The following is a 24147-nucleotide window of genomic DNA, read 5'->3' as shown; positions in this document are numbered from 1 at the left end:
CCAGGGTGTTTCAAGAGTGTATTATACAAAGCTGCTTTGTGGTGATGCCACGATCATAAAAATAATGTAATTAGTAGGCCACGGTGCTAACGGTTCCAACCACCCGACTATACAATAAATGTTGCGACTAACTATACGTTACTACGGCATCATGGTTTACAGTTTAAGAACTGTGCTGTCCATTACGATTACGGCGATAAAATTTAGTTTCCGTTCCCTAACTGCTAACAATCAAAACGAAATACTTGGTGATTGTTCGCTTAAAATAACAAACTGTATTGTTCTTTTATTCCAAGATAAACCTCGCGACGTTTTAGGCCTGCTATACCAATTGAGAAGTCAGTAAAAGTAAGTGGATATTTCGCTACTTTCTATATCCCCTATATATACGAATCAGCGGTAACCAACAACCCAAAGTTGTATTTAATGAGCAATATGAGGTTAGCGTATAAAATTCGAATGTAATTGGTTACATGGAAGAGATAAAACAAGCGATAAGTCAAAGACATTGGGCCTATCTGTTGTTAAATGTCATATATTGGTTATTTTTTAAATAGGCTATTTAATTTCTCAAATCTTTAAGAAAAAATATGACTAGCATGCAGACGTTTGATGTTAGACCTCATTCAATTTCATCTGCGTCGAATTTACACGGAAGAAAACTGATTTCTGCTACACAAAACAACAGAAAGCGGCAAATTACGTTCATGTCGGTAGACAATGATGCGTGGCTAAGAAAAAATGTGAGACAAATATGTGTTTTTGCTGGTGAGACTCGTAAATGGTGGGCCAAATCGGACTTAATTCGCAGAGCTTAATACTAGCGTGGGGGAAGACGAGACTTGGGCAAACACGGATATTCATTTGATGATAGGGAAACCAAATCTTATAGTATTATTCGACAGTGTTCTCACGTACTAGCACAGCGCGCGACAAAGGCGGTTACGAAAAAGCATATTAATAAGATACTCATTTTGAATGTTGGCTGAATCATAATAAAACTGTCGATTATTTGTAGTTTGCGAGTTTGAAACAATCCAGTATCGTAACAGTATTAGTGCAACAAATCTCAAATTTTAGTCCCATCTTCCCCCACTTTGTAGTTGTGTAGGTTTTTATTGCTAAACTTTGAAAAAGTTTGTTTTCAATTCAGTAATTCATACCTTAGTTAGGGGTTATTGAAATATGCTATGTACTAATAACAAGATATAACGTATTAAAAATATATTCCAATTCAGTCACTGCAGGCAATTAGAGACAATTTATAGGAACTTCTGCGAAATATAAAATGCAGTACCCAATTTGTGGCAAAAATAATTATTGTTTTGTTTTCTTTACTTGTATAACCAATAATAATAAATTTACTTATTAATCAAAACGAACAAATATTTTAAACTTTCCCGTTTTATCCTGTTTAAAATTGGTGAAATTAAACCTTTTTTTGCGAATCGCTAAATAAAACCTTGTGTATTTTGATATCTATTTTTGAATTGCCGTCAACTAATAAAGATATGACTACTAATTCGAGATATCATTCCTTAGTCGTTATATATTTTAGTTAGGAAATATTGTGTAATATTTGCTTTAGTGTTCCATCTTCCCCTGCTCTACTGTATAGCTTTAAAATGTTTATATAATATTTACTGGAAGAAAAGTCTGGCCGGTATACCTCATACGACCGCGTTCATATACTTAATATTTACATTAACTAGTCACATGAATAGGTTGTCTACAATCAAAGTAAATATTCCTATTTACTTTTCAGAGAGATTTCGAGTCGTCTCTCTCAACCTACAGTAAAGAGGGAAGTTCAATTCGTTCAGATGAGCACAGCAAGTTAGTTAATTATTCATGGATGTTCTAGTAAATATCAAATTATTAGTTGCTATGGAAACTGCTAAACATTTTTCCATATAAATAAAAAATAGGTGATAAAATGTTTACCTGAAATAAACGTGTTTTTTTAAATTAATGTACATTGATGTAACAAGTAATTATGACAGTTATTTACGCCAATTGACCGCTGTCGTTAATCATATATAGTGTCGATATATACGCCGACGGTACATTTGGCTTCAACGGAGTTGTCTTGTTAGGCTAATACAGTGACTTGTACATCGACCATTACTTATAAAATGGAGATTCAAAACGATTATCATCTGACGTAACTGGTAAATGTCTGTGGATTTGAGTTCCATGTCAATACTGGTAGGCTATATGTTACTAAAACTCGTAACAAGAAAGGTCACCTTCCGCACACCTTTGTCTGTTACTATAAATACGGGCATTGAATGTAAGCTTTCGATAAAGCGAAGGTAAATACAAGCTCAGCCATAGTTTGGTTTGGTAACTTCGTTTGATTGAATCGACGTAACCAATAAATCAAAGCGACGCTTAAACGCTTTCAATGCGGTTTAATCTCAACCTAACAATTACAGCAAACAATGATAAGCATTTGTTGATAAACCTTTATTCAACATCGTGACGAATGTTGGAGCGTGTGTCTGCGTTGCTATGGAGAACACATGCTGCGCACCTAGTTCGCTAACAAAGGAGTGCACAAACCGGAAAAGAGGGTTTTGGTCTACACAGCGAACAGTTAATATTTTTTGAAGCGACACGCACTAACATAAGTAGCTATAATGACACTAGCACGGCAACTCACACTTCCATTGAGTATTACCTTTCTTTTAATTGGTTGGTAAACACTTGGCATAGTCACTTTCTAAGTTGAGTTTAACAGCCAGGGCACATTATGAATTGTATACGACTAGTCAATCTACATTTTGTAAGGCAGTAGATAGTATTCGGTAGGCTGCTGTAAAGAAGTGCCAACCAAAAAAATATTGCCTTTTGCACAACCGACGTGTCATGGATATCAGTTCAACCCATTCTAGTCATCTTATCAGACAGCAGCACAATGCGCCGAGCGAAGTTTCTAGTGATCTAAGCTTCAGAAGGTAAGTTAGCTGATTTGGGTTTCAATGTTTTGGTAAATAATACGGTCTCAAGCCTTTTATCTAAACATTTATTTCACCAAAAATAAAATATATTGTCTGCACGGTATAATAAACAGTGTATAGTGCGTCAACAGATACGCTTTTGTTTTGGTTGTGGTCAGAAAACTTGAGTCGCTTTAGTTTGTGGTGGGGTGGAGAGATATGATTAAGTCAAGCAGCGGATGATTGTTTTGCAAAGTTTATTTGTATAGCTGGCAATAAAACAGCTGCTCTTTAAAGTTTAGGGCGAATTGTTTGGGAGTGGATTTAATTGTGAGTGAAGCAGCATACTGATCTGCGTTAAACAGAACCTGAGTAAATACATAATCTCGAAGCGTATGAGGCCTATTGAGCGGTAAAGCAAATGTGTGATTAATGTAAAAGAAAGCTTGTTATACAGTCTTACTTTTAAGTATGACCAATCCGAATCTCTATTACGAGAATTTTCAAAGTAAAAGTCTTCTATGTGCTCAATATTATAGATCGGTGTACAGGTAAGTTTCGCTTCGACGTGTAAGAATTATAGACCATCTGTGTTATAACAACTGTCGAGGCCCGGCACGCGAGATTAAAGACGTTACTTTTATCAATTCATGCTGCCTTGGTCGCAATTAATAAGCACACACTTTTTTATTGCTTGGACGAACTGGTTCATTCACGTATATTACAAAGCCACCGGATAACGTTAGCTTAATATGTTTAAGTTAATTATATAATGTTGGATTTGGAATATAGTGGGGTGGGGGAAGATGGGACATTTTGTCAGACGAGCCGTTGTTCTAATTTTCGTTTTACGGACCCACATTTGTTAACAATAAAAGAAATAATGTTACAGAATTGTTCGACAGACTTTGTTGTTGTTTTATCTCAAATTCAAATCATATTGATCCCTGCATATTTTCCTCATGTTTATATCTTAGTTGTTTTTACAAAACTAAAACTAGTTTCATGAGACAAAATCAAATTGTACGAAATATTCAAGGTTATTTTTATAAAGTTGTAAAATTAGTTTAATCGTTCACACTCGCAAAACAAGTTCCAACGGTTTTACTATGACTAAGCGAGCATTCAAAGTTAGCACCTTAATGTTTCGGATTTTTTACCTGTCCAAAATATATAGAATCTATTTTTTAATATTTAAAAACAGTAATCAGCTTTGACGGGCGTTTTATAAGGTCGTGATAATACTGTCGAATAATTCTGTAACCTTATTTTCCTGATTATCATTAAATGGGGATCCGTAAAAAGTATATTAAAAAAGAGTCTCGTCTGACAAAGTGTCCCATCTTCCCCCACCCTACTATATCGGTTTAACACTTTTAACGTAATGTATATTAAAGTTTATATAGCAAAGAAATTAGCAAAGCCGGTTAAATTCGGTAGGTTTACTACAGGTTGCAGAATACTACTAATGTAAAAATATTTCAATTTGGAGCCCTATCTTTTCCCGCATTATAGTTGTGTAGGTTTTTATTGCTAAAGGTTTGCTTTTAATTCAATACTTTTTTCTGTTGTTACAAGTTCATATACATTTGTAGAATACAGTATTTATCAATTGAAGTTCGAACAATACCCATTGTCAGTCAAACAATACCAACTTTTACACAGTAATATAATGTAACCTAAAAACTATAGTGGGGCAAAGAAAAGAATGTTTAAACCTGATTTTCTAAGCGTACAGAAATATTTCGTGTTATTCACGGGTTCCTAATAATAAATACACTTATTAATCAAAATTAACAATGGTTTTAAACTGTCCCATCTTATATCATGTGTTTTTTTCGAATTTGTAAAATTTCACCTGTTGTGCTAAATAATTCCTTGTGTGTTTGTTATATATTTTTATTTGTTGTCAGTTGATAAAGAAATAATATACTGATTCGTGGTATTACCCCAATACCATCTATTCGTTTGATTCTGGAAATATTGGGCAATATGTGCTTAAGTGTCCCATATTCCCCTATAGCCTACATATTAGGGTTGTGAAAACTGGGACACGCGAAAAGTATTTTTTTATATACGGACCCCATTTCATGGTAAGCAGTTAAACAGAAACAGCACTTTTTAAATGAAAAATGTAATGGTAAGTTCCTCATTATGAATGCCAGTCGAATCACATTTTAAACTTATTTATAGTTTGCGAGTTGAAACAGCAGCAGCCGAGTATCCTATAGTTAAAACGTGCTGTTTATTTTATCTGATAAAGTTTAGTTTTAGTTTGTGGGTAAAATTGAAAATTGTGTACATAATAAAAATAGGGAAGGATTAATTTTTCTTAAAGAGGTATACCAACAAAAATTAAAATTTGTATATATAGATAGAGATGGTCAAATGTGACCTTAGGTACCACTAAAGTTTCAATAATCAAAACAGGTTCTAAAATACGTACATTAGGGTGGGGGAAGATGGGACACCTTTTGACTCTATTTTCTCATCCCATTTAATAGTAAACAAAAAAACATTCAAAGATTTATAAAACTATATCCCCACGACTCTTATAGACCGTTGTTAATTGTTTAAAATACGATCAGGAAATTTGGATATTATTTGCTAAAGGTGTCCCATCTTCCCCCACCCTACTATATAAAAATCGCAAATCCAACCACTAGAGGAAAAATATCGGCGGTGCGACAATGCTGGATGAGACTTCCCTAAGAAAAAGTGTTATTAAACTTTGACCGTTTCTAGTTTCTAAAGTATTAATAAAATTATTTTTTGGGGAATTTATTACAATGTATTAATGTGTTTTATACCATGCTGACTCAGCACTTTCTCACATTATTTAATTTTCATACTCTTGTGAGTTTAATTATATTAGGCATTTTACTTGAATTGGAGTGTGATGATGCAAATTCGTGGTATCACCGCAAAATCGTCGCTTATTTGGATTTTGAAAATAATATGCAACGTGTGTTTTGATGTCCCACTTTCCCCAATCTACCATAATCTACATATTTTTACAGTTCAGATAGCAGCATTCGATTAGAAGAACACATCAAGCTTCATCATTTACAGAAGTTACTTCAAGTGTTTAAGACGCATACACCGACGATCGATGAAAATTCAGCTCATGAAAAATCTCAACTCGGTCTGATAAGCTATTGTAATCGTATATGATGTTACGAATTAAATTTTAAACGAATTTGCATGCTGCCCAAAACGTTATTAAGGACTTAGCCACTCAGGTGTTATAACACGCGGACCATTGTTAACTTGTTCATGAGTTACACTCTTAACCATGGTTATACTCTGTTGTTGAATACAAACTTTTGTACAGAGCGACATGCTGAAGCAAACGAAGAAACTGGGCAAGTTAAGCAAGGTCCAGGAATGATGTCTTTACAGGAATTTAAAGCAACTATATCAAGTATGCTTGGTACATCTAGATGGAACGAACAAATGGAGATGTTATTTTATAAGGTAGGAAGATTAATTCAAGTTGATAAAAGTAAAAAGGATTTTTTTACCTTCTACCTTTTTACATATGTGCATACAGCCAGGACTGTATTGTTGGTTGGAACTCAGCAACTTTTTTAAACGCTTGATGAACATTTATTTTTCCGAAACCGAGTTTGGTAGTTGCAAGACACTTTAACCATAGATTATAAAAAAGCTTCGTCATCTGAATATACCTTGTAAAGAAGCTCTGTTCTTAGGAATCCAGCCCTATATTAAAGTCCTCATTAATTCCTGGACCAAATAGAATGTTGTTCACCAGCAGTGCATACTCTATACATGTATAGACCAATGACCTACAAATAAACTTTTTCGTATAGGTGGACACTGCTTGCGATGGGTATGTTGATTGGAACGAGTTTTGTACTTACATGTTGCTGCAGATGAGGGAATGGGAACATATTCAAAATTTAAAACTTATTCCATTTGAGTCGCAGGCAGTGGTTGGACAAATATTCAATAACAAGGTAATATATATATATAGTAGGGTGGGGAAAGATAGAACACTTTGTGAGACAAGACTTTTTTAATTTTTGTTTTGCGGACCCCATTATCGTAGATTCATATAAAAAATATTTCGTACAGTGTTTTTGTCAATTAAAACTAGTTTTAGTTTTGAGAAAAATACTGAGATATAAACAAAAGGAAGATAGGCAAGGGTGAATGTGATTTCAAGTTGCAGAATACTGTTAATGTAAATATATTTCAATTTGAGGTCCCATCTTCCTCAACATTGTAGTTTTGTAGATTTTTATTGCCAAACGGTTTGCTATTAGTTCAATAATTTTTACCTAGGGGGTGATTCAAATATAATAAACTGACACAATAACAAGATAATATATGGAAAATATATTTGAAATTCAGTCATTTGCACTTGGAGATTATTTATGAGAAGTGGCTTGTGTAAAAAAAGTGTAGCAATACCCAATTTGTAGCACAAACGTAAACTTTATTTAATGGTTATTATCAATTTTCTGTTAGGATCGAATGCATTTGTATGATACAATATTTATCAGTTGAAGTTCGAACAATCGTTTAAACAATTCGTTTGTTCACTGTTGTCACGCATGGTTTCTTTGTTTGTTTTTTAAGTCTCGGCGTTTAAGTCTCGGCGTTTTCCGTTTAAGTCTCGGCGTTTTCTGTGCCGTTTAACACGTTTAAGTCTCGGCGTTTTCTGTGCCGTTGGGCTGATTGAAGTAATTTGTGCGTTTTCTATTTTTCGTTTCTATTCGCTTGTTGTGTTAGTTCTCGTTGTGCGGTGTTAACGAAAGGTTGTATTGATTGTGAACTGTTTTATCGAGTCAAAGCCGTATCCAGTTCTCGTTGTATCCTGTTGTTGAAAGGTTGTGTAATTCTATTAGAGATTGTGCGAAGTGTCATTTTGAGTTGTTTTACAAAATACGGTTGTCCTAAGTAGTTACATTGCACCTGTGTATGCTAACTTGTTTATCGGTCATTGCTACTTTTATATTTTAGAACGTCTGTTTTTATATAGTAGGGTGGGGGAAGATGGGACACTTTGTCAGACGAGACTCTTTTTTAATTTTTTTTTTACGGACCCCCATTCAATGATAATCAGGAAAATAAGGTTACAGAATTATTCGACAGTATTATCACGACCTTATAAAACGCCCGTCAAAGCTGATTACTGTTTTTAAATATTAAAAAAGTATGTAAAATAGAAACAGTATACTTTGAACAGGTAAAAAAATGCGAAATAATAAGGTGCCATTTTTTTATGCTCGCTAAATCATAGTAAAGCCAATAAATTTTTTTAGTTTGCGTGTGCGAACGATTAAACTAGTTTCATAGCTTCATAAAACAACCTTGAATATTTTGTACAGTTTGATTTTGTCTTATAAAACTAGTTTTAGTTTTGTTAAAAACACTGAGATATAAGCATAAAGAAAACAGGTAGGGGTCAATATGACTTTAATTTGAGATAAAAACAACAACAAAATATCAGTTTAACGTTATATATATAAAGTTTACATGGCAAAGAAACTAGCACAGCCTGTTAAACTCGGTAGGTTAACTACAAGTTGCAGAATACTGCTAATGTAAATATATTTCAATTTAGAGTCCCATCCTCCCCCCCCCCATTGTAGTTTTGTATGTTTTCATTGCCAAACTTTGAAAGATTTGCTTTTAATTTAGTAATTTATACCTCAGGAGGTTTTAAACTATAAGATACTGATATAATGAAAAGATAATATTTTGAAAATATATTCGAAATTTGGTCATTTGCACTTCGTGATAATTTATAAGAAGTGGCTTGTGCCAAAAACAGAGTAGTAAGACCCAATTTGTAGCAAAAATAAAAACTTTATCAATAGTTATAGTCAATTTTCTGTTAATACAAGTTCATATACGTTTGTAGGATACATTATTTATTCACTGAAGTTCAAACATTACCCATTGTCGTTCTAACAATGCCAATTGTTATGCAATAATATAATGTATAGGTAACATGTTAAAAACTATAGCAGCAGGACAAGAAAAATAATGTTTCGACTTAATTTTCAAAGCGTACAGTATTATTTCGTGTTGTTTACGTATATTCCTATTTATAAATACACTTAATAATCAAAATTAACAATGATTTTAAACTGTTCCATCTTATCCTGTGTGTTTTCGAATTTGTAAAATTTTACTTGTTGTGCGGATAGTTAAATAACTCCTCGTGTGTTTTATTATAATTTATTAAATTGGTGTCAATTAATAAAGGAATAATAGTACTAATTCGTGGTATTACCCCAAAACCGTCATCTATTTTGATTTTGGAAATATTTGGCAATATGTGCTGAAGTGTCCTATCTTCCCCCATTGTATTATATTTGCTTTTATTAAAACGATATACAATTTTATATAGTTGTTTTAGTTTAGAGCAGACTACGACAGGCAGGCCCCGCGATTGGCCGTTAAGGCAACGTCCCGGACCAAACACCTCAAACTCGTAACAACATCGAGGTCATGAATATATAATAAAAAAAGGCCTAGGATATGCAGCTGACATACAACTACCAACCTGCCAGACATACAAAATAGATCGCACACTTCATTTTAAATGTACAATCGATTCACATGTGCGGCACTGCATGTATGTTGATATTGTTAGAATGACAATTAAAATTATTTTGACTTAGTTGATAAACGTCCTATACAATACACGAATCTAAAAAAGATAACCAAAAAGTTATGTACGTGTTAGCTCATAAGAGGGCATGAGGCTAATGAACCAAAACACCATTTTCATATTCTTACGTTTGAATGAATATTTTAAAAGCGTATACATTATGGTAAGCTAAATATTGCGTGGAATCAACAGCCCTTTTCATGGTACAGTAATATAAGTTCAAAGAGGGGGCGAGATGGGACGCATTTTCTTTCTATTTTGTCGTTCTAATTAATAGTAAACTAAGAATATTTAAATAATTATAAAACCCCATTCTTATACGATTCCCATAGACCACTGTTAATCGATTAAAACACGATCAGGATATTTAAATATTATGTTCTAAAGGTGTCCCGTCTTACCCCCTACTATATACTTCATCATGTCACGTTTTATTTTAATCATGTAATCAACGTATTATATATTTACTACAGCAAGAGACCACAACAAGAACATTGGTTGTCGAAAACCCCACACGAATTGTAAGCATAAGCAAAGTTGGCACCATCTGCGTGTGGGATTTTGAGTTAAAGTTATTAAAGGTAAAAACTGTTTCATTTATCAAATCTTTCTGTATTCGTTTTAAAACTCTCTGGTTACAACCCTGCAAAATAATAATGGCCGCCCATGTGTCCTTGTTTTTTTTTCGCCCTAATCCAAAAGCTATATATAGACACAGTAAAAGCTATATTTAACAAAATGTTATTTAGTTGTATTGTATTTTGAGGGAAGATTGGACACCTTTTTATTTTATTTTCTCGTCTCATTTGTTAGTAAATAAACAACATTTAAAGAATTCTAAAACCGTATCTTCACGACTTTCTTAGACCGTTGTTCATTGTGTAAAACACGATCAGAATATTTAGTTATTATGTGCTAAAGGTGTCCCATCTTCTCCCACACTACTATGTTTATTCTTTTGGGAGTAGGTAACCAGTAACGCAATGAAGCTAACTTGTTCAGAAATACTTTATTTGATTCATGTTTACGTTATTGTTTCATACCTCTTTCAGACGAAATTATTCTGACCAAGTATAAGTTAACCCGAATACCCTTTATTGGTTATAATACCCGGCGCCGTGGCGTAGTGGTTAGCGCGCCTGCCTGTAACCATTAGGTAATGGGTTCAAGGCTCGTCGCTGCTACCATTGTGGGCGTATGTGTCCTTGGGGAAGACACTTAGCGGCAATTGCTCCAACCCAGTGGTCACTAATGGGTTGTCTAAATTATCAGCCATACATAAAGAAATGAAAAAATCAAAAAAAAAATAATTACCCACAAAGTAACATACATGGTAACTCGTAAGCTGGCACGAGGTGTTAAACCCGTGTGATAACGACTGTCGTTTTCCGGCCACGCGAGGATAAAGTAAGTTACATTCAAAATTCAAATACAGACATTTTCACTCGCCGCTGATGCCGTAGAAGATAATCAGACATCCTCCCGAAGAAGGTTTCACACGTGGGTAACTGACGCCATTTATATGAGAAACACACAGAACATTGCGCTCACTACAAGCAGCAGGGAAATATATTTTTACGACATCTCAACATCCAATTACACGATAGAGTTTTGTTTGTACGGTAAGTAAAAATGTAACTGCATTTAAAATCCATTACCTACGTAGTATGACCGTCCATTTCACGTATGTCTTAATGACACCTATTTATCCTAGATGGTAACGACAGTAATTAAAACATGGTTGTCATTTTGCGTATTTAAATCCGAGCTTTACGCAATACAGCTAAATGTTTTTTCAGCTATACCAAATGTACCAGTGTGTGCGTACTATTGGTACAACAAGAATGCACGTAACGGGCACTGCAAGCTTTTTTTCGGTGACGACACAGGTTGTGCTCACATTCTACACTTCTACGCTCCGCAGTCTCGTCTATTTCAGAAACCGTTTAGTCCTCAACAAGGAACACAACGAGTATACTTTAACGTAAGTAAAAAACTGGAGATAACTACTTTAGATAACAAATTTAGTCAACTTATTACAGTGTTTTAATATACACTTGGCTCCCGTTCCAGTTTATCTGTTTAAAAGTCCTGGTGTGTATGGCAACAAAAATCGCATTTACAAACCAACAGGGTGGTAGAAGTTGTAAATCCTGATCGTAATCAGTTAACTTTATTAAAAATCCGTACGTAATGGATTTTACACAGCACGTCTATCACCCAAGCTACCAAATCTTGTTATAAAGCGTATTACTGACTGTCACCACATTCTAGTGTGGGTGCCTGTGCGATAGGAAGGGTTGTTAAGAGCTGCGATCAAATGTTTTATGTTAGTCACGTGATCGTAATTATCAGGTAACGAAATCGTTCATTGTTGCGTCACTCGCGGCTATTATAACTTAAATTACGTCATGATCTGTTCAAGTCGATCTTCATGTTATACACTTGGCTGCCCGCTTTCATTCAAAAAGGCGCGGACAGTAATCTTTTTTAATCTATTCCTTGCATTAATGACCGTCACTTGTAAACTCAGCCATCGCGCATTATACAGCAACTACACTAGCGAATAAAATAACGCAGAATCCGTTTCTATACGAATAAAATCAGTCACGTGACTGGTAAGTTCCTATACGTCACAATCACGAAGCTCATAGTAAAAAAAGAATAGCGCTATAGATCACTGTTTGAGGACGAATATCTAGGCCTACACTGGACCAATTTTATTAAGCAAAGTATTTTTGGAATAAATAAAACGGTCGTTTTTTTAAATTTATCACAAGAAAATGAAGGTAACATGAGGTCTGTTTACGCACTTTATTTGATAAATATTGTATCCTGCCAGGCATATACCAACTTGTAATAAAAGAAAATTGATAATACCTATTAATAAAGTTTTTTTTTGCTACAAATTGGGTATTGCTGCTACACTGTTTTTCGTACAAGCTACTTTTCATTAATTATCTCTAAGTGCAAATTGCTAAATTTTAAATATTTTTTCCATGTATTATCTTATTATTATATTAGTATATTATATTTGAATAACCCTTGAGGTATAAACTATTCGTTTAAAAGTAAACCTTTCGAAGTTTGACAATAAAAACCAACAGAATAACAATGTGGGGAAAGATGGGACACCTTATTAAAATATATTCACATTACCAGTATTTTGCAAATTGTAGTTAACCTACCGAAATTCACTGGCTGTGCTAGTTTCATTGCCATGTAAACTTTATTTATAAAAACTTAAAAACATTTTTTTTGTTTCTATCCCAAATTAAAGTCGTGTTGACTCCTTCGCATTTTCTCATCTTTATTATGTCTTTTCACAAAACTAAAACTAGCTTTACTCGACAAAATCAAACTGTACAAAATATTCATGTTTTATTAATGAATCTATCAAACTAGTTTAATTGTTTATACCCTTGCAAACTACAACGTTTCATCGGCTTGACTGTGATTTAGCTATAGGCTTTAAAATTAGCACCTTACTATTTCGTATTTTTGCCTGTTAAAAGAATACTGTTTCTATTCAACCTATTTTTTTATTATTTAAAAATAGTTATCGGCTTTGACGCGCGCTTTATGAAGTAATTTGCAACAAATTTGGTATTGTTAAGCTGTAGGCTATTTCGCATAAGCTAGTTTTTGGAACTCTCGATCATCAGCTATGGTGGTCCGGCTGAATTATGATTATATTTTCAACATAACAGTGTATTAGGATGGAATGTTTCATAAAATAGAAATTTTCATATTCAAAATAAACCTTTCTTTTACACTAAATACCTACTAAACTACAGCAATGTGAATTAAGATGTCACACATCAAGTTGAAAGCTGTCAGTTTTATATATACAATTATGAAACGGGATAATTGCGTTTGTTACAACCCTAATTTAAATAATATTGTTCCATAATTACCAATTTAAATAGCACCCTACTGTTATTCATTTTCAGCCTTTAAAAAGGTTTTTCATGATTTTTTAAAAACAAGTTCCGAATTTTGCCCCGCCGCCAAGCGAGCTATATTGTCTAATGCTGCTACGTATAATGTTATTCATCAAACCTCACCTCTACTGTATGGAAATTTGCCTTGCATTTTTCTGCTTGAAAGTTTCCTCAAAATAAAACATTTTGAAAGTAATCCAACACACCAGGACCTTAAAGATCATCGTCAGTTTGTGTCGTACGAGAGCATCGGTAGCATCCATAATGACGTCATGAGGAGGATCCTTTACGTACCGCAGAGTGACGTCATTATATCGTCATCCATGTCATCATCAACTTCTGTTGTGCTGATGGACGTTAAACGAAAGAACAGGCCGTATATTTTCAAAGTCAACAAAGTAAGTGACGATGTTTTGCAGTAACGACACCTATATAGGTCAACTTCAAACGTAGGTTGGTGCTATACGTTAGTACATCATTCAAAAGGGGTATGATGCAACGATACTAACTTTTCCTGTACATTACAATTTCTCCATGTCAATAATAAAACACAAGAAACGCGAAAAAGTAAAATGTCTATAAAACAAACGGAAAAACTCATTAACTAGTGTAATTTGGTGGGGTAAGATAAGACACTTGAGCACATAACACCCTATATTTCAGCACGGTATTTTAATGCTTAATATCAGTAATACTTTTTGGTGGGCTTTATTGAGCCGTGATAATAATCTCGAATAATACTGTAATGTTTTTTCTTCTATAATCAAATGGGGACCCTTTAAAGAGATAGAAATATTTTCGTGTGTTCTAACATCCAGGGTGCGGAATGTTTCGACTACAGCAAGTCGTTAAATATTTTGGCAACCGGGAGCCTGGACCACTTGGTTCGAATTTGGAATCCGTATGTTGTTGCTCGTCCCATTGTAATTCTACAAGGCCATAGCACCGGGATTTGTGATGTAGTAATAAACGAAGCTTATGGCCAGATTGTAACTTACTCAAAGGACGCGGTGAGTCGAGTACCTTTAATAATATTGATAGAATTAGTTTTCTTACAAAACTACATCATGACCAGCGTTCGTCCGTTTTGCGTTTGCTTTATAGACAGTTAAAATCGGGTCGATGCTCAATACTATAAAGGGCGCTGGGTGAGTGTCCTTGGACAAGACACTCATCGTTTGTTGCTCCCGCTATGCTGCCATTATGGGTTATAATTGTAATTAAATCAGTAACTTTTATGCAAATTAATTTATGTAGGCCTATCTATATATTTTACATCTCTGTTGAATTTTTAGTTTATTTCAGATTATTAAAGTTTGGGATATCAAAGAACAAACCTGCCTTCAAACCATATCTCCTAAATTTCCTTCACTACAACTTGACCGAATTCCAGACCACGGTATGAAGTCGACTATAGTAAATTTAATGTGTGTTTTTTTTTTAAAAAAACGCGGGCATTTTATTCTATGATTGATTAAATTAGAAATCTATGTGTAGGCTAATTACTACGTAATATTTATTTCGAATTGTACAACCTTTCTAATGTATTATATGGTGTGTAATTTATTAATAAACTTTGTGTTTGGACACGCGCCAACAATAAGATTTATTATTAGATGTGAAGGAACTCCCTACATCTTTTTACTGGTTAATCTACATTTGTTTGTTGCTGGTTAGCACAATTCATGCCCAATTTATATTCCAGGGGAGGTTCCGTTAAGTTTATACGGCAGTCCTCATAACATCATGATATTGACATGCAATGACAGCATCGCTTTACTTAAAATGGGAAAGTTGGAGCCTAAAGCAGAGTTACCAGTCACCCATGAAGCAGCTCTGTGTGGCGCTGCTTACAATCCGCTTTTTCACCAGGTTCGGTCTGTATATACCTACAGCATACGACTATGTGAAAATATCAAAACAGGTTTAACATTATTGATGCGACATATATAGTAGGGTGGGAAAAGATGGGACACCATCACTTTCTTTGTCCCAGTTGGAAGTAAAGAAAAAAACTAATATAAAACAGTATCATCACGACTCTCACAGACCGTTGTTAATTGTTTAAAATACTATCGGGGTTTCGGGAGAATATGTGCTAAAGGTAACTTATCTTTGCCCACAGTATCATATAATAAGAATCATCATAATATACAGTATTTTGGGCGTCTTAACAGATTGTAACGGCGAGCGACGACTCTACAGTGTCTGTGTGGGATATAGAAACTGGATCAAAGTCTTTAACGTTCAGCAACGCTCATGGCCAAGAAGAAATTACTTGCCTATCGTTTGACGACACTTGCAGAAGACTTTTCACTGGAGCGAGAGATGGAACAATAAAGGTTAGGAATTAGATCATTATTTGACCTATTCTAAAAAAACACATAAAACAAAACAGTTTATACTTACGCATGTTTAGGATTTTATACCTTTTAAAACAATTCTTGATTGTTGCAGCCGTGGAAAAATGTTTATCAGCATGCATGCCTCTCCCCAAGAGTTTCTGGGTTCCATGCTGCTCCTAATGTTGGCCACTATGCACTTTTAAATAGGTTTATTTATCCATTCAAATGTCAAACAGAATCATAAAAATAAAAAATGAAAATTCGTATATAGATGTTTAAATGTGGTTTATATCTGCTAAAGTTTAAAAAACAGTAAAAAACACAAGTCGATTAAAATCAAACCGCGTTATAGTTAAAACAATTGTCCGCCACTAAACTTGGTATTTTCTAAACAACTAAAAGGTGTATTGATGTTATTTCGGGTTTGTTACCATGAATGTTTCTTCTTTATCGGTATGATGAAACATGTATAATATAGTAATGTGGGGAAGACAGGAGTCGGGAAACTTTATTTAGAACACAATATCTAACCGTGTTTTAAACAATTAACAACGGTCTATTACCCTTTTTGCATGGTAACTATTATGCGCCCAAGTACTGCTTACCCGCAAAAAAACAAATTAACACGCATAACATCATATGCATGTTTTTTGCTGTGGGAGGTTGGTGGTTACTCGCATTATGCGAGTAAAGAAAATATGGTGGAAGGACAGTTGTAATTTTTAGAGCCCAATCTTTTTGGGGTATTATTTTTACGGTTTTTAGTTGGTAATAGCATCATAAAGTATCATAAATTATATTACAAAACTGATTTAGTAAAATTGCACTAAAATAAGATAACTCAATGTTGATTCGCGAATAAACCGAGACAAAACAGCAACGCGGTTAGCGAATTACCAAATCACTATTCGCATAAACATTTTTACCGTGCAAAAACGATATAAGGAATCATGAGGATACGGGTTTATAATTCTTTGAATGTTTTTTTCATATCTACCCGATACGAAAAGAAAATAGAACGGTGGCCCATCTTCCCCTCACCCTACTATATAGACTTTATAACTAATTTTTCGATTTGCCAATATGTTCCAAAAGTAAAGAAAGTATAACTAAGTTGTTACAATAAAACTCCGGTCAGGTTTGGAGCTTTCAGAACGGCAACTGCTTGCACGAGCTTGAACCATTAGAAGAAGCCGAGGTGACCGGAGTGTTATCTTTTCAAGACAGAACCATCCTAGCTGTTGGGTGGAACCGTCGTATTGTCATTTATGATGATTCGGATCCAGATGTAAAATTAATAATATATTTGGTATTGTTATATATAGGATTAACTATTTATGAATTGCTAGACGGTTAACATCAAACCAACAACTTCGTGGAAAGCTGGACAACTTCATCAGGTAAATTGAAGACACGCAAACCATTTTATTTTATATTTGTCCTAGCTGTGACTTACGGTTTACTAGCTATTTTCTGTATCATCATCAATCATACGTTTTTTAGGTAATTGAATAGACTTATAGGACACTTAGGTTGCGGTAATGGACTCTATATGATGATGTACACAGTAAAACGTTTAGTATAACAATACTATTTAATCTCTTAGGATGATATCTTGGCGGTGGCACACTGTCCACCCAACTTGCTTGTAACAGCCAGCTATGACGGATGTATCATTGTTTGGAATGAAGAAACACAGCAGATATATTTAACGCTCAGAGAAGGAAAGAGTCAACGCGGAGGGTCAGTAATCAGTATATATATTCACATCTACTTTTACCCCGTATTACTGTTTTTTTTTTGCACTTTGTAGTCAGCCATCCAGACCAGTCGACACTCTGTTGTGTTTACCGGAACGAATGTGTCACTTACAGAAAAAACGAACAATCCTTATTAGCAGTGAATCTGGTTATTTATATTGGTGGTGCCTTTTTGGAAGGAATGCTTTATTAGGTAGGTGGTAACATTTCTGTTATGTATCTATGCAAGGGTAAAACTTGCTTTCATGTATGTATATGGACGTGGTTATACAGCTCACAGTTCTGGAGTGCACCGGCTGCTCTTTTAAAATTGCATTTTATCATGTTCTATAAATTGCTACATGGCCTATAAATTGACACTTAATTATACTTTTAGTTGAAATTTTGTAAACAAAATATTTAATGGCTTCATTCATGAACTTTTTAAATTCTTTTGACGCCAGGTTATTTTCGTGCAACTGAGCATGTGGATGCTTCTATACTGTCCATGTGTTCCGCAGTAAATGATAAGTTTCTTGTAACAGTTGATACTGTTGGTGAACTTACAGTATGGGATGTTCAGAACTATTGCATCGGTGATTCAGAATCGGTAAATTAGCGCAGGTTTATTTTTGTCTGGCACTGTTACACAGTAGTAACCGCGCCTGTGTCTAGACCAAAGGGTAAGCACTTTAAGACTCAATGCTGCCTTTAATATGAGCGTATGTGGGTTTTCCAAATTGTCATAGGCAAACAAAAAAACAATACCCCACAAAGTTGTATACGTGGTAACTCAAGCACGAGGTGTGTAAACAGACCACTGGTGTTATAACGACTGCCGTTGCCTCGCCAGGCTAGAATGAGTTACATGCGTTTTTTACCTGTTTAAATATATCTATATCTTTTAAAAAAATAATCCCCTTTTTTATTTTAGGAACCTGAAACTATCTTCCCGCCAATTTTATACAAATGGAAAGCACACGACAGCGCGATTGTCAGCGTAGATTTTATTGAGCACGAATTTAATAAAATGTTGGTAACAGCATCCACTGACAAAACCGCTCGTTTGTGGACGCTAGAGGGTCGATTTATTGGAACATTTGGCCAAAAGAAAAAGTGGAATTTAAAACGGCCTGCGACTTATCAATACCCCCTGTAATTATATGCGTAATTTACAAATGAGTTGTTTTTGTAATATCCGTGACTGTGACAGTTGGATCAAAAATTAATGCAGATAATACTGATTCTGTGTAATCTTCATAGAGACAGATGAAACATCTTTTAAATCGACGTTTACTTCAATTTGGCCAAGACAAATATTTATTGTTGTTTCTGTTTCCACAGAAATCCTTGGGGTGAAAGAATTTCGATTCCCGAGCCTTCATATCAACAACATTGTGCGGATGAAGAAGAACAGACATCTGGTGAAACATATGATATACAGTAGAATGTAAAGTCGAATGATCATGTTTTACTTTTATAAAGGCCTACATTATAAAACCATACAAAACCAATTTACTTTATAGTGAAATTGTTTTAAATGATATTTAGATGGAAACAAATTAGCCGACCGTGGGAGATTGAACGGTGATGGTTCAACCGATGACGAATTGTCCTCTATCAACGAAAAAGGCATGAAAGATATAAAGAATGTGGAAATTACTGTGTATTCTGCGTAGCCTAATTTTGATTTTAATTAACCTATATTTGTTAATCTACTCTTAATAAATGAACAGCGATCCTTTTTATGTAGGTGATAACGAAAACAACGTAAAAACAGAAGACGAAACATGGTTTCATAATGATGATGTTGATCAGAGTGCCTATGTTACCGTTCCTACATCTGTTACCCAAGATGAGAATAGCGATCTAACGAAACACTTTGGAAAAAATAGACACAATTCTCGTCGCATGACAACACATCCGATGGAGGATCCAAATGAGAAACACCTTCCGAAATTGCGTGAACGTTATAAAGAGAGTCGATCTATTACATTCGCAAACTTCCACACCAATAAAAAAGTAAGTTAGTTATAAGAACATATCGCCTAACATATTATAAATCAAAACCTATGACGCTCTTTATGTGGTATTTTGAATATGTACTACAATCCGTTTTTAGGATTTACCAGGTGCTATTTTAGCGGGGTAAAAAGGGACGGTTTATAATTCTTGTTTATTGATTATTAAATAGATTAATTATTGTTGGGCATACACGTAAACACCACGAAATAAGAGTAAACCTTAAAAAAATCAAACTTAAACATTGGTTTGTCGTGCCCCAATGCAAAAGTTTTTAATATGCTTCCTGCAGTTTGTTATTGTTTGTATTAGAATTGCTAAAGATGGGACACTTTGTCACGCGAGACTTTTTTTATTTTTTACGGGTCGTCATTTAATGATAATCAAAAAAATAATGTTACAGAATTATTCGACAGTATTATCACGACTATATAAAACGCGCGTCAAAGTCGATTACTGTTTTTAAATATTAAAAAAGCGATTAAAAACATTATTTTTAAACAGGTAAAAAAATGCAAACTAGCAGGGAGCTATTTTTAAATGCTCGTTAAATCAAATAGTAAAACCAATGAAATTTTGTAGCTTGCGAGTGTGAACGATTGAACTAATTTCATGGATTTATAAAAAAAACACTTCGATATTTCGTACAGTTTAATTTTGTTAAATAAAATTAATATTCATTTTGTTAAATAAAATTAATATTCGTTTTGTGAAAAAAAAACTAAAATATAAACATGAGGAAAATAGGCAGGGGTCAATATGACTTTAATTTGGGATAAAAATAACAATTACATATAGTTTTAACGTTAAAGTTTATATGGCAAAGAAACTAGCACGGTCGGTTACTTTCGGCAGGTTAACTACGAGTTTCAAGAATACTGTTAATGTTAATATATTTAAGTCTGGTGTCCCATCTTTACCCACATTGTAGTTTTGTATGTTTTCAATGCCAAACTCGGAAAGGTTTGCTTTTAAATCGATATTTTATACCTCAGGAGTTATTCAATATAATTTACTGTATAAAATCAAAACAATATACGAACGCATATGATGTTAAAACAATACCAATATTTAAACAATAACCTAATATATGTAACACGTTTAAAACTATAGCAGTAGGGCACGGAAAAAGATATTTAAATTGTATCTTCAAAGCGTACAGTATTATTTTATATTATTTATGTTTATGCTTATTAATGAACTCACTAATCAAATTTAACAATGATTTTAAACTGTCCTGTCTTACCCGTAGAACCCAAAAAGAGTTATTTTAGCGATTCGAACACTAGGTTTAATTTTACTAATTCAAAAACACACAAGTGCGACATGATGAGACACAAAATTGTTTAGATTTAAATCATTTACAAAGTTTATTTTAAAAATAATGCACGACAATGACAAAACACTCATTTATTTGCCAGCACGACGAAGTGCTCAGCGTAAAATAAGTAATTCCACTCACAGGAACAAATTCTTGGCCTGCGTGCGGAACAACTGCTTAACAAAAGAAGCGTAACTCGACAACAGAGGCGCTATAGAGTCGGTTACATAGACAAGGACACCACAGCACGGTTTGGAAACCTCTGTTCTCCCTTTCAAGCTTTGGCAATCCGGGTTAGTAATTCCAATAATATATCCAGTTGTGTTACTTCGTTCACGAAAATATTTTGCAGACTACCACTTGTAGCCTGATTTTTATGGATAGTCAGTAATAAACTAGTTTAGCACCCATTAAATATTTCTTAGTAACGCAGAGTTGAAATATAATGTTGTGTTTAGGAAACGGAATCCGTTTCATTTAAAGAAGAAATGCCGATGACGCAACGAATGGTTGAGAAAGGTTCGTGAAATGAATATTAAGACAGCTAGAATACTTTATTGTGAAAATGTAAATCAAGGTTGTGTTTAGCGCGAATGAGTTAAATTCAACAAGAGCCGTGGCAATTAAGTGGTTAGCGCGCATGCCTGTTACCCAAAGGTAATCAGTTCAAGGTTCGGCCCTGCTACCATTGTCAACGTATGTGTTCTTGAGCAAGACGCTTAACAGCAGTTGGTCCAACCCAGTAGCACAGAAATAAAAAAGGAGTAGAACGCGCAGATGCCCAAACCCGTTATACATTCCTTATTCTATTCACGTGTCCGCCAACTTCGTCTCTATTGTAAAGGACGGGCGCACGGTGGTTTTATGAGGTTTTAGCTGTTTATTTCAAAAACTACACCAAGTATTCATGTCTATTAGGTCAGTTTAGTTATTTGGTAGGTTAAGGCTTAAAGTTTAGCGCTTGTTTAAGAAAATTATTAATAAATTCAATTAAAAAAGTTTAAATAAACGTTTTTTTTAGAAATATATATATATATTTGTAAATATTTAGTATTTTTCTTAAATTTTAATTAAGCCATAAAACGCCCTAGATTCCATTGACTACAATAATAACGAGAACAAGAGATCCCAGATCTAATGCATGAGCACGGTATAAACTAATTAGCATAGTAATAATTAACCCCATCACTACAATTAAACTTAAGACGTATACGGATTGAAAGTTTGGTTAGGAATATGTGTAAATACGCTTTGTACAACTCCTGTACCATGTGTTGACATGTAAACTTACACTAGTTAACCTTGTCGTCGCTCAAAGACGTTTGTTTTTGTGAATTTGGATACACCGTAATCACGCAGTATTATAGATAATGTTAGAAGCAGAGTTTATATACGGACTCTGGTTAGAAGTTATTATTATTCAAATTGTGGCGGTTGCATAATGATTTATTGCGAGCGGTAAACTAAAAGAGCAAAGAAACGAGAGACGAGGTGTTTATACCGAAATACCGATAAGAAAAAAGCACTCGTCTACGCTTTGGTGCACTACCGTGCTCAACAACGAACGAGACCGCCTCGCGAAAGAGAGAGAATGTATCAAGCTCTCTCCTTTATCGACATTGCAGAATGTAGATGCGCATTCTATTTTTTGTAACCAGTAGTCACTTATGGCCCGATTATGGGTTGTCCAAATTATCTGCCATACATATACAATCCCCAAAATTTATTCATATCAAAGTACCATACACTAGCCTACATGGCATACCATCGTAGGCCGGCACGAGGTGTATGAACACTCGTGTTATGTTTTTCGACCAGGATAAAGTAGGTGGTTACATTAGATTCAACAGTTTTTAACACACCTTTGAACAATTTTATATCCAAAAGTAATGGCAGCGGTGGGATTCGAACCCACGCCATCGAAATGACTGGTGCCTTAAACCAGCGCCTTAGACCGCTCGGCCACGCTACCCCGCAGACAAAATGGGCCGAATGACTTGCTAAGTAACAAGCGAGTCAAAGTTTAATAAGCCACTCTGTATCTTAGCGTGCATTTTATGCGTATTCATAATTGTTAAAATAACAACGACATCAGTTTTGTACAGTTTTAGCAACTCACCGATAGAGTTATAAAATCAGTTATCTATATATAATAAACTCTAAATTATAGGTTTACACTGCAACAACGAAGATGATCTGCATAAAATGCCTTTAAATCATCTTTATGAATATCATGATAGCGACGGACTCAAGGCTCAACAAGGAAAACGACGATCTAACCAAGTACCGCATCGTCGTAACCATACTCTACCGCCTCTGCATTCACCAGCAGCTGAAATTACTTCTTCAGTACTAGCTGATAACACCAGCACACCAAGAACAGCTCGCCAGAGAAAAATCCCAGTTGTTACGTATAATTAGTGTAGTTTTGTGTTTTTCCCTCTAAATAATTAAGTTATTCTCAACACAATGCTTTTGGCGGATGTATTTAAAAAAATGATTTTTATGTTAACAGTATATAGCTCTTTAGTAGCTTAATATTCTTTGTTTTTTACCAAATAAACGAGAAAAGAGAATGAAAACATGATTAACCGTCTTATACCCCTCCCTACTGTACAGAAATATTCAGAGACATAAACGTGCTACACAAATCGAATGTCGTACATTTTATGCCGTTTTTACTTGTTCATTCGCATTATCTTGCGTGTAAACTACCGACGGCCCATGACTACATGTTTATATAAAGGTTTGAGCAGAAACCACCACCAATGCAATCGATGGTACAATAGCGGTAGCATATTTGTGCATCATGTTGCTTTTTTAGTGTATGTTTGTTTGATATATAGCACGCAGACACTGTTTTACAGTCATAAAACAGGTCATTTAATTAACATTCTACGACCTTTGATTGTTTTCTTATAGTGATCAAACTTTAATTAAAAATCTGTTTTTGTTATTTCGCATGTCTACTTTCATCTTAATACAAAATCTGGTTAGTATTGCTCGCGAGTGAAGTAAAATTAGATCAACAATAAAACATAATAATATATCGATAATATTTTTAACGCTGCTGTCATTCAAACCCACACAAAATGTTCTCTATACAAATACAGCCCCATCTGTTACAGTTATAAGTCGATCAAAACGCCAATATGCTTTGTTTCCAATGTTATAATAACCGACTT

General features: G+C 34.4%; 1 protein-coding gene and 1 non-coding gene across 6 annotated transcripts; one reads left to right on the top strand and one right to left on the bottom strand.

The window, feature by feature from the left end:
• Nucleotides 1–575: 575 nt before the first annotated feature.
• Nucleotides 576–24018, top strand: LOC149738349 (cilia- and flagella-associated protein 337-like). 5 transcript variants are annotated; one of them, XM_089875248.1, is made up of 25 exons: nt 577–743; nt 1766–1836; nt 5963–6087; nt 6277–6419; nt 6776–6922; nt 10065–10172; nt 11027–11213; nt 11391–11575; nt 13745–13933; nt 14354–14545; nt 14841–14934; nt 15241–15407; nt 15713–15877; nt 17019–17168; nt 17230–17280; nt 17487–17623; nt 17694–17833; nt 18084–18229; nt 18554–18774; nt 18964–19043; nt 19171–19251; nt 19373–19641; nt 21106–21255; nt 21421–21481; nt 23133–24018. In XM_089875248.1, the coding sequence occupies exons 1-25, from the start codon at nt 591–593 to the stop codon at nt 23381–23383; spliced, it is 3663 nt and encodes a 1220-aa protein (XP_089731374.1). In that variant the 5' UTR covers nt 577–590; the 3' UTR covers nt 23384–24018. The 5 variants fall into 5 exon arrangements, with proteins under 5 accessions (XP_089731378.1, XP_089731374.1, XP_089731375.1 ...); XM_089875252.1 differs by lacking the exon at nt 21421–21481 and having other exon boundaries at nt 576–743; XM_089875249.1 differs by lacking the exons at nt 577–743; nt 1766–1836 and adding an exon at nt 2588–2960.
• Nucleotides 22853–22934, bottom strand: Trnal-aag (transfer RNA leucine (anticodon AAG)). Its single transcript has one exon. It is a non-coding gene; the product is annotated as a tRNA-Leu (tRNA).
• Nucleotides 24019–24147: the final 129 nt, after the last annotated feature.

This window comes from Ciona robusta, chromosome 3, assembly GCF_009617815.1.
Source record: "Ciona robusta chromosome 3, ASM961781v2".
Classification (NCBI taxonomy): domain Eukaryota; kingdom Metazoa; phylum Chordata; class Ascidiacea; order Phlebobranchia; family Cionidae; genus Ciona; species Ciona robusta.
The sequence above is the reverse complement of the archived record's forward strand: the minus strand, read 5'-3'. Positions and strand labels throughout refer to the sequence as shown.

Coding starts and splice junctions, on each gene's coding strand:
- LOC149738349 (XM_089875248.1), top strand. CDS start 591: ATGACTAGCATGCAGACGTTTGATGTTAGACCTCATTCAATTTCATCT. Junction 6,923..10,064: donor GACAAATATTCAATAACAAG/GTAATATATATA, acceptor TATTTACTACAG/CAAGAGACCACAACAAGAAC. Junction 17,624..17,693: donor GGAAAGAGTCAACGCGGAGG/GTCAGTAATCAG, acceptor TGCACTTTGTAG/TCAGCCATCCAGACCAGTCG.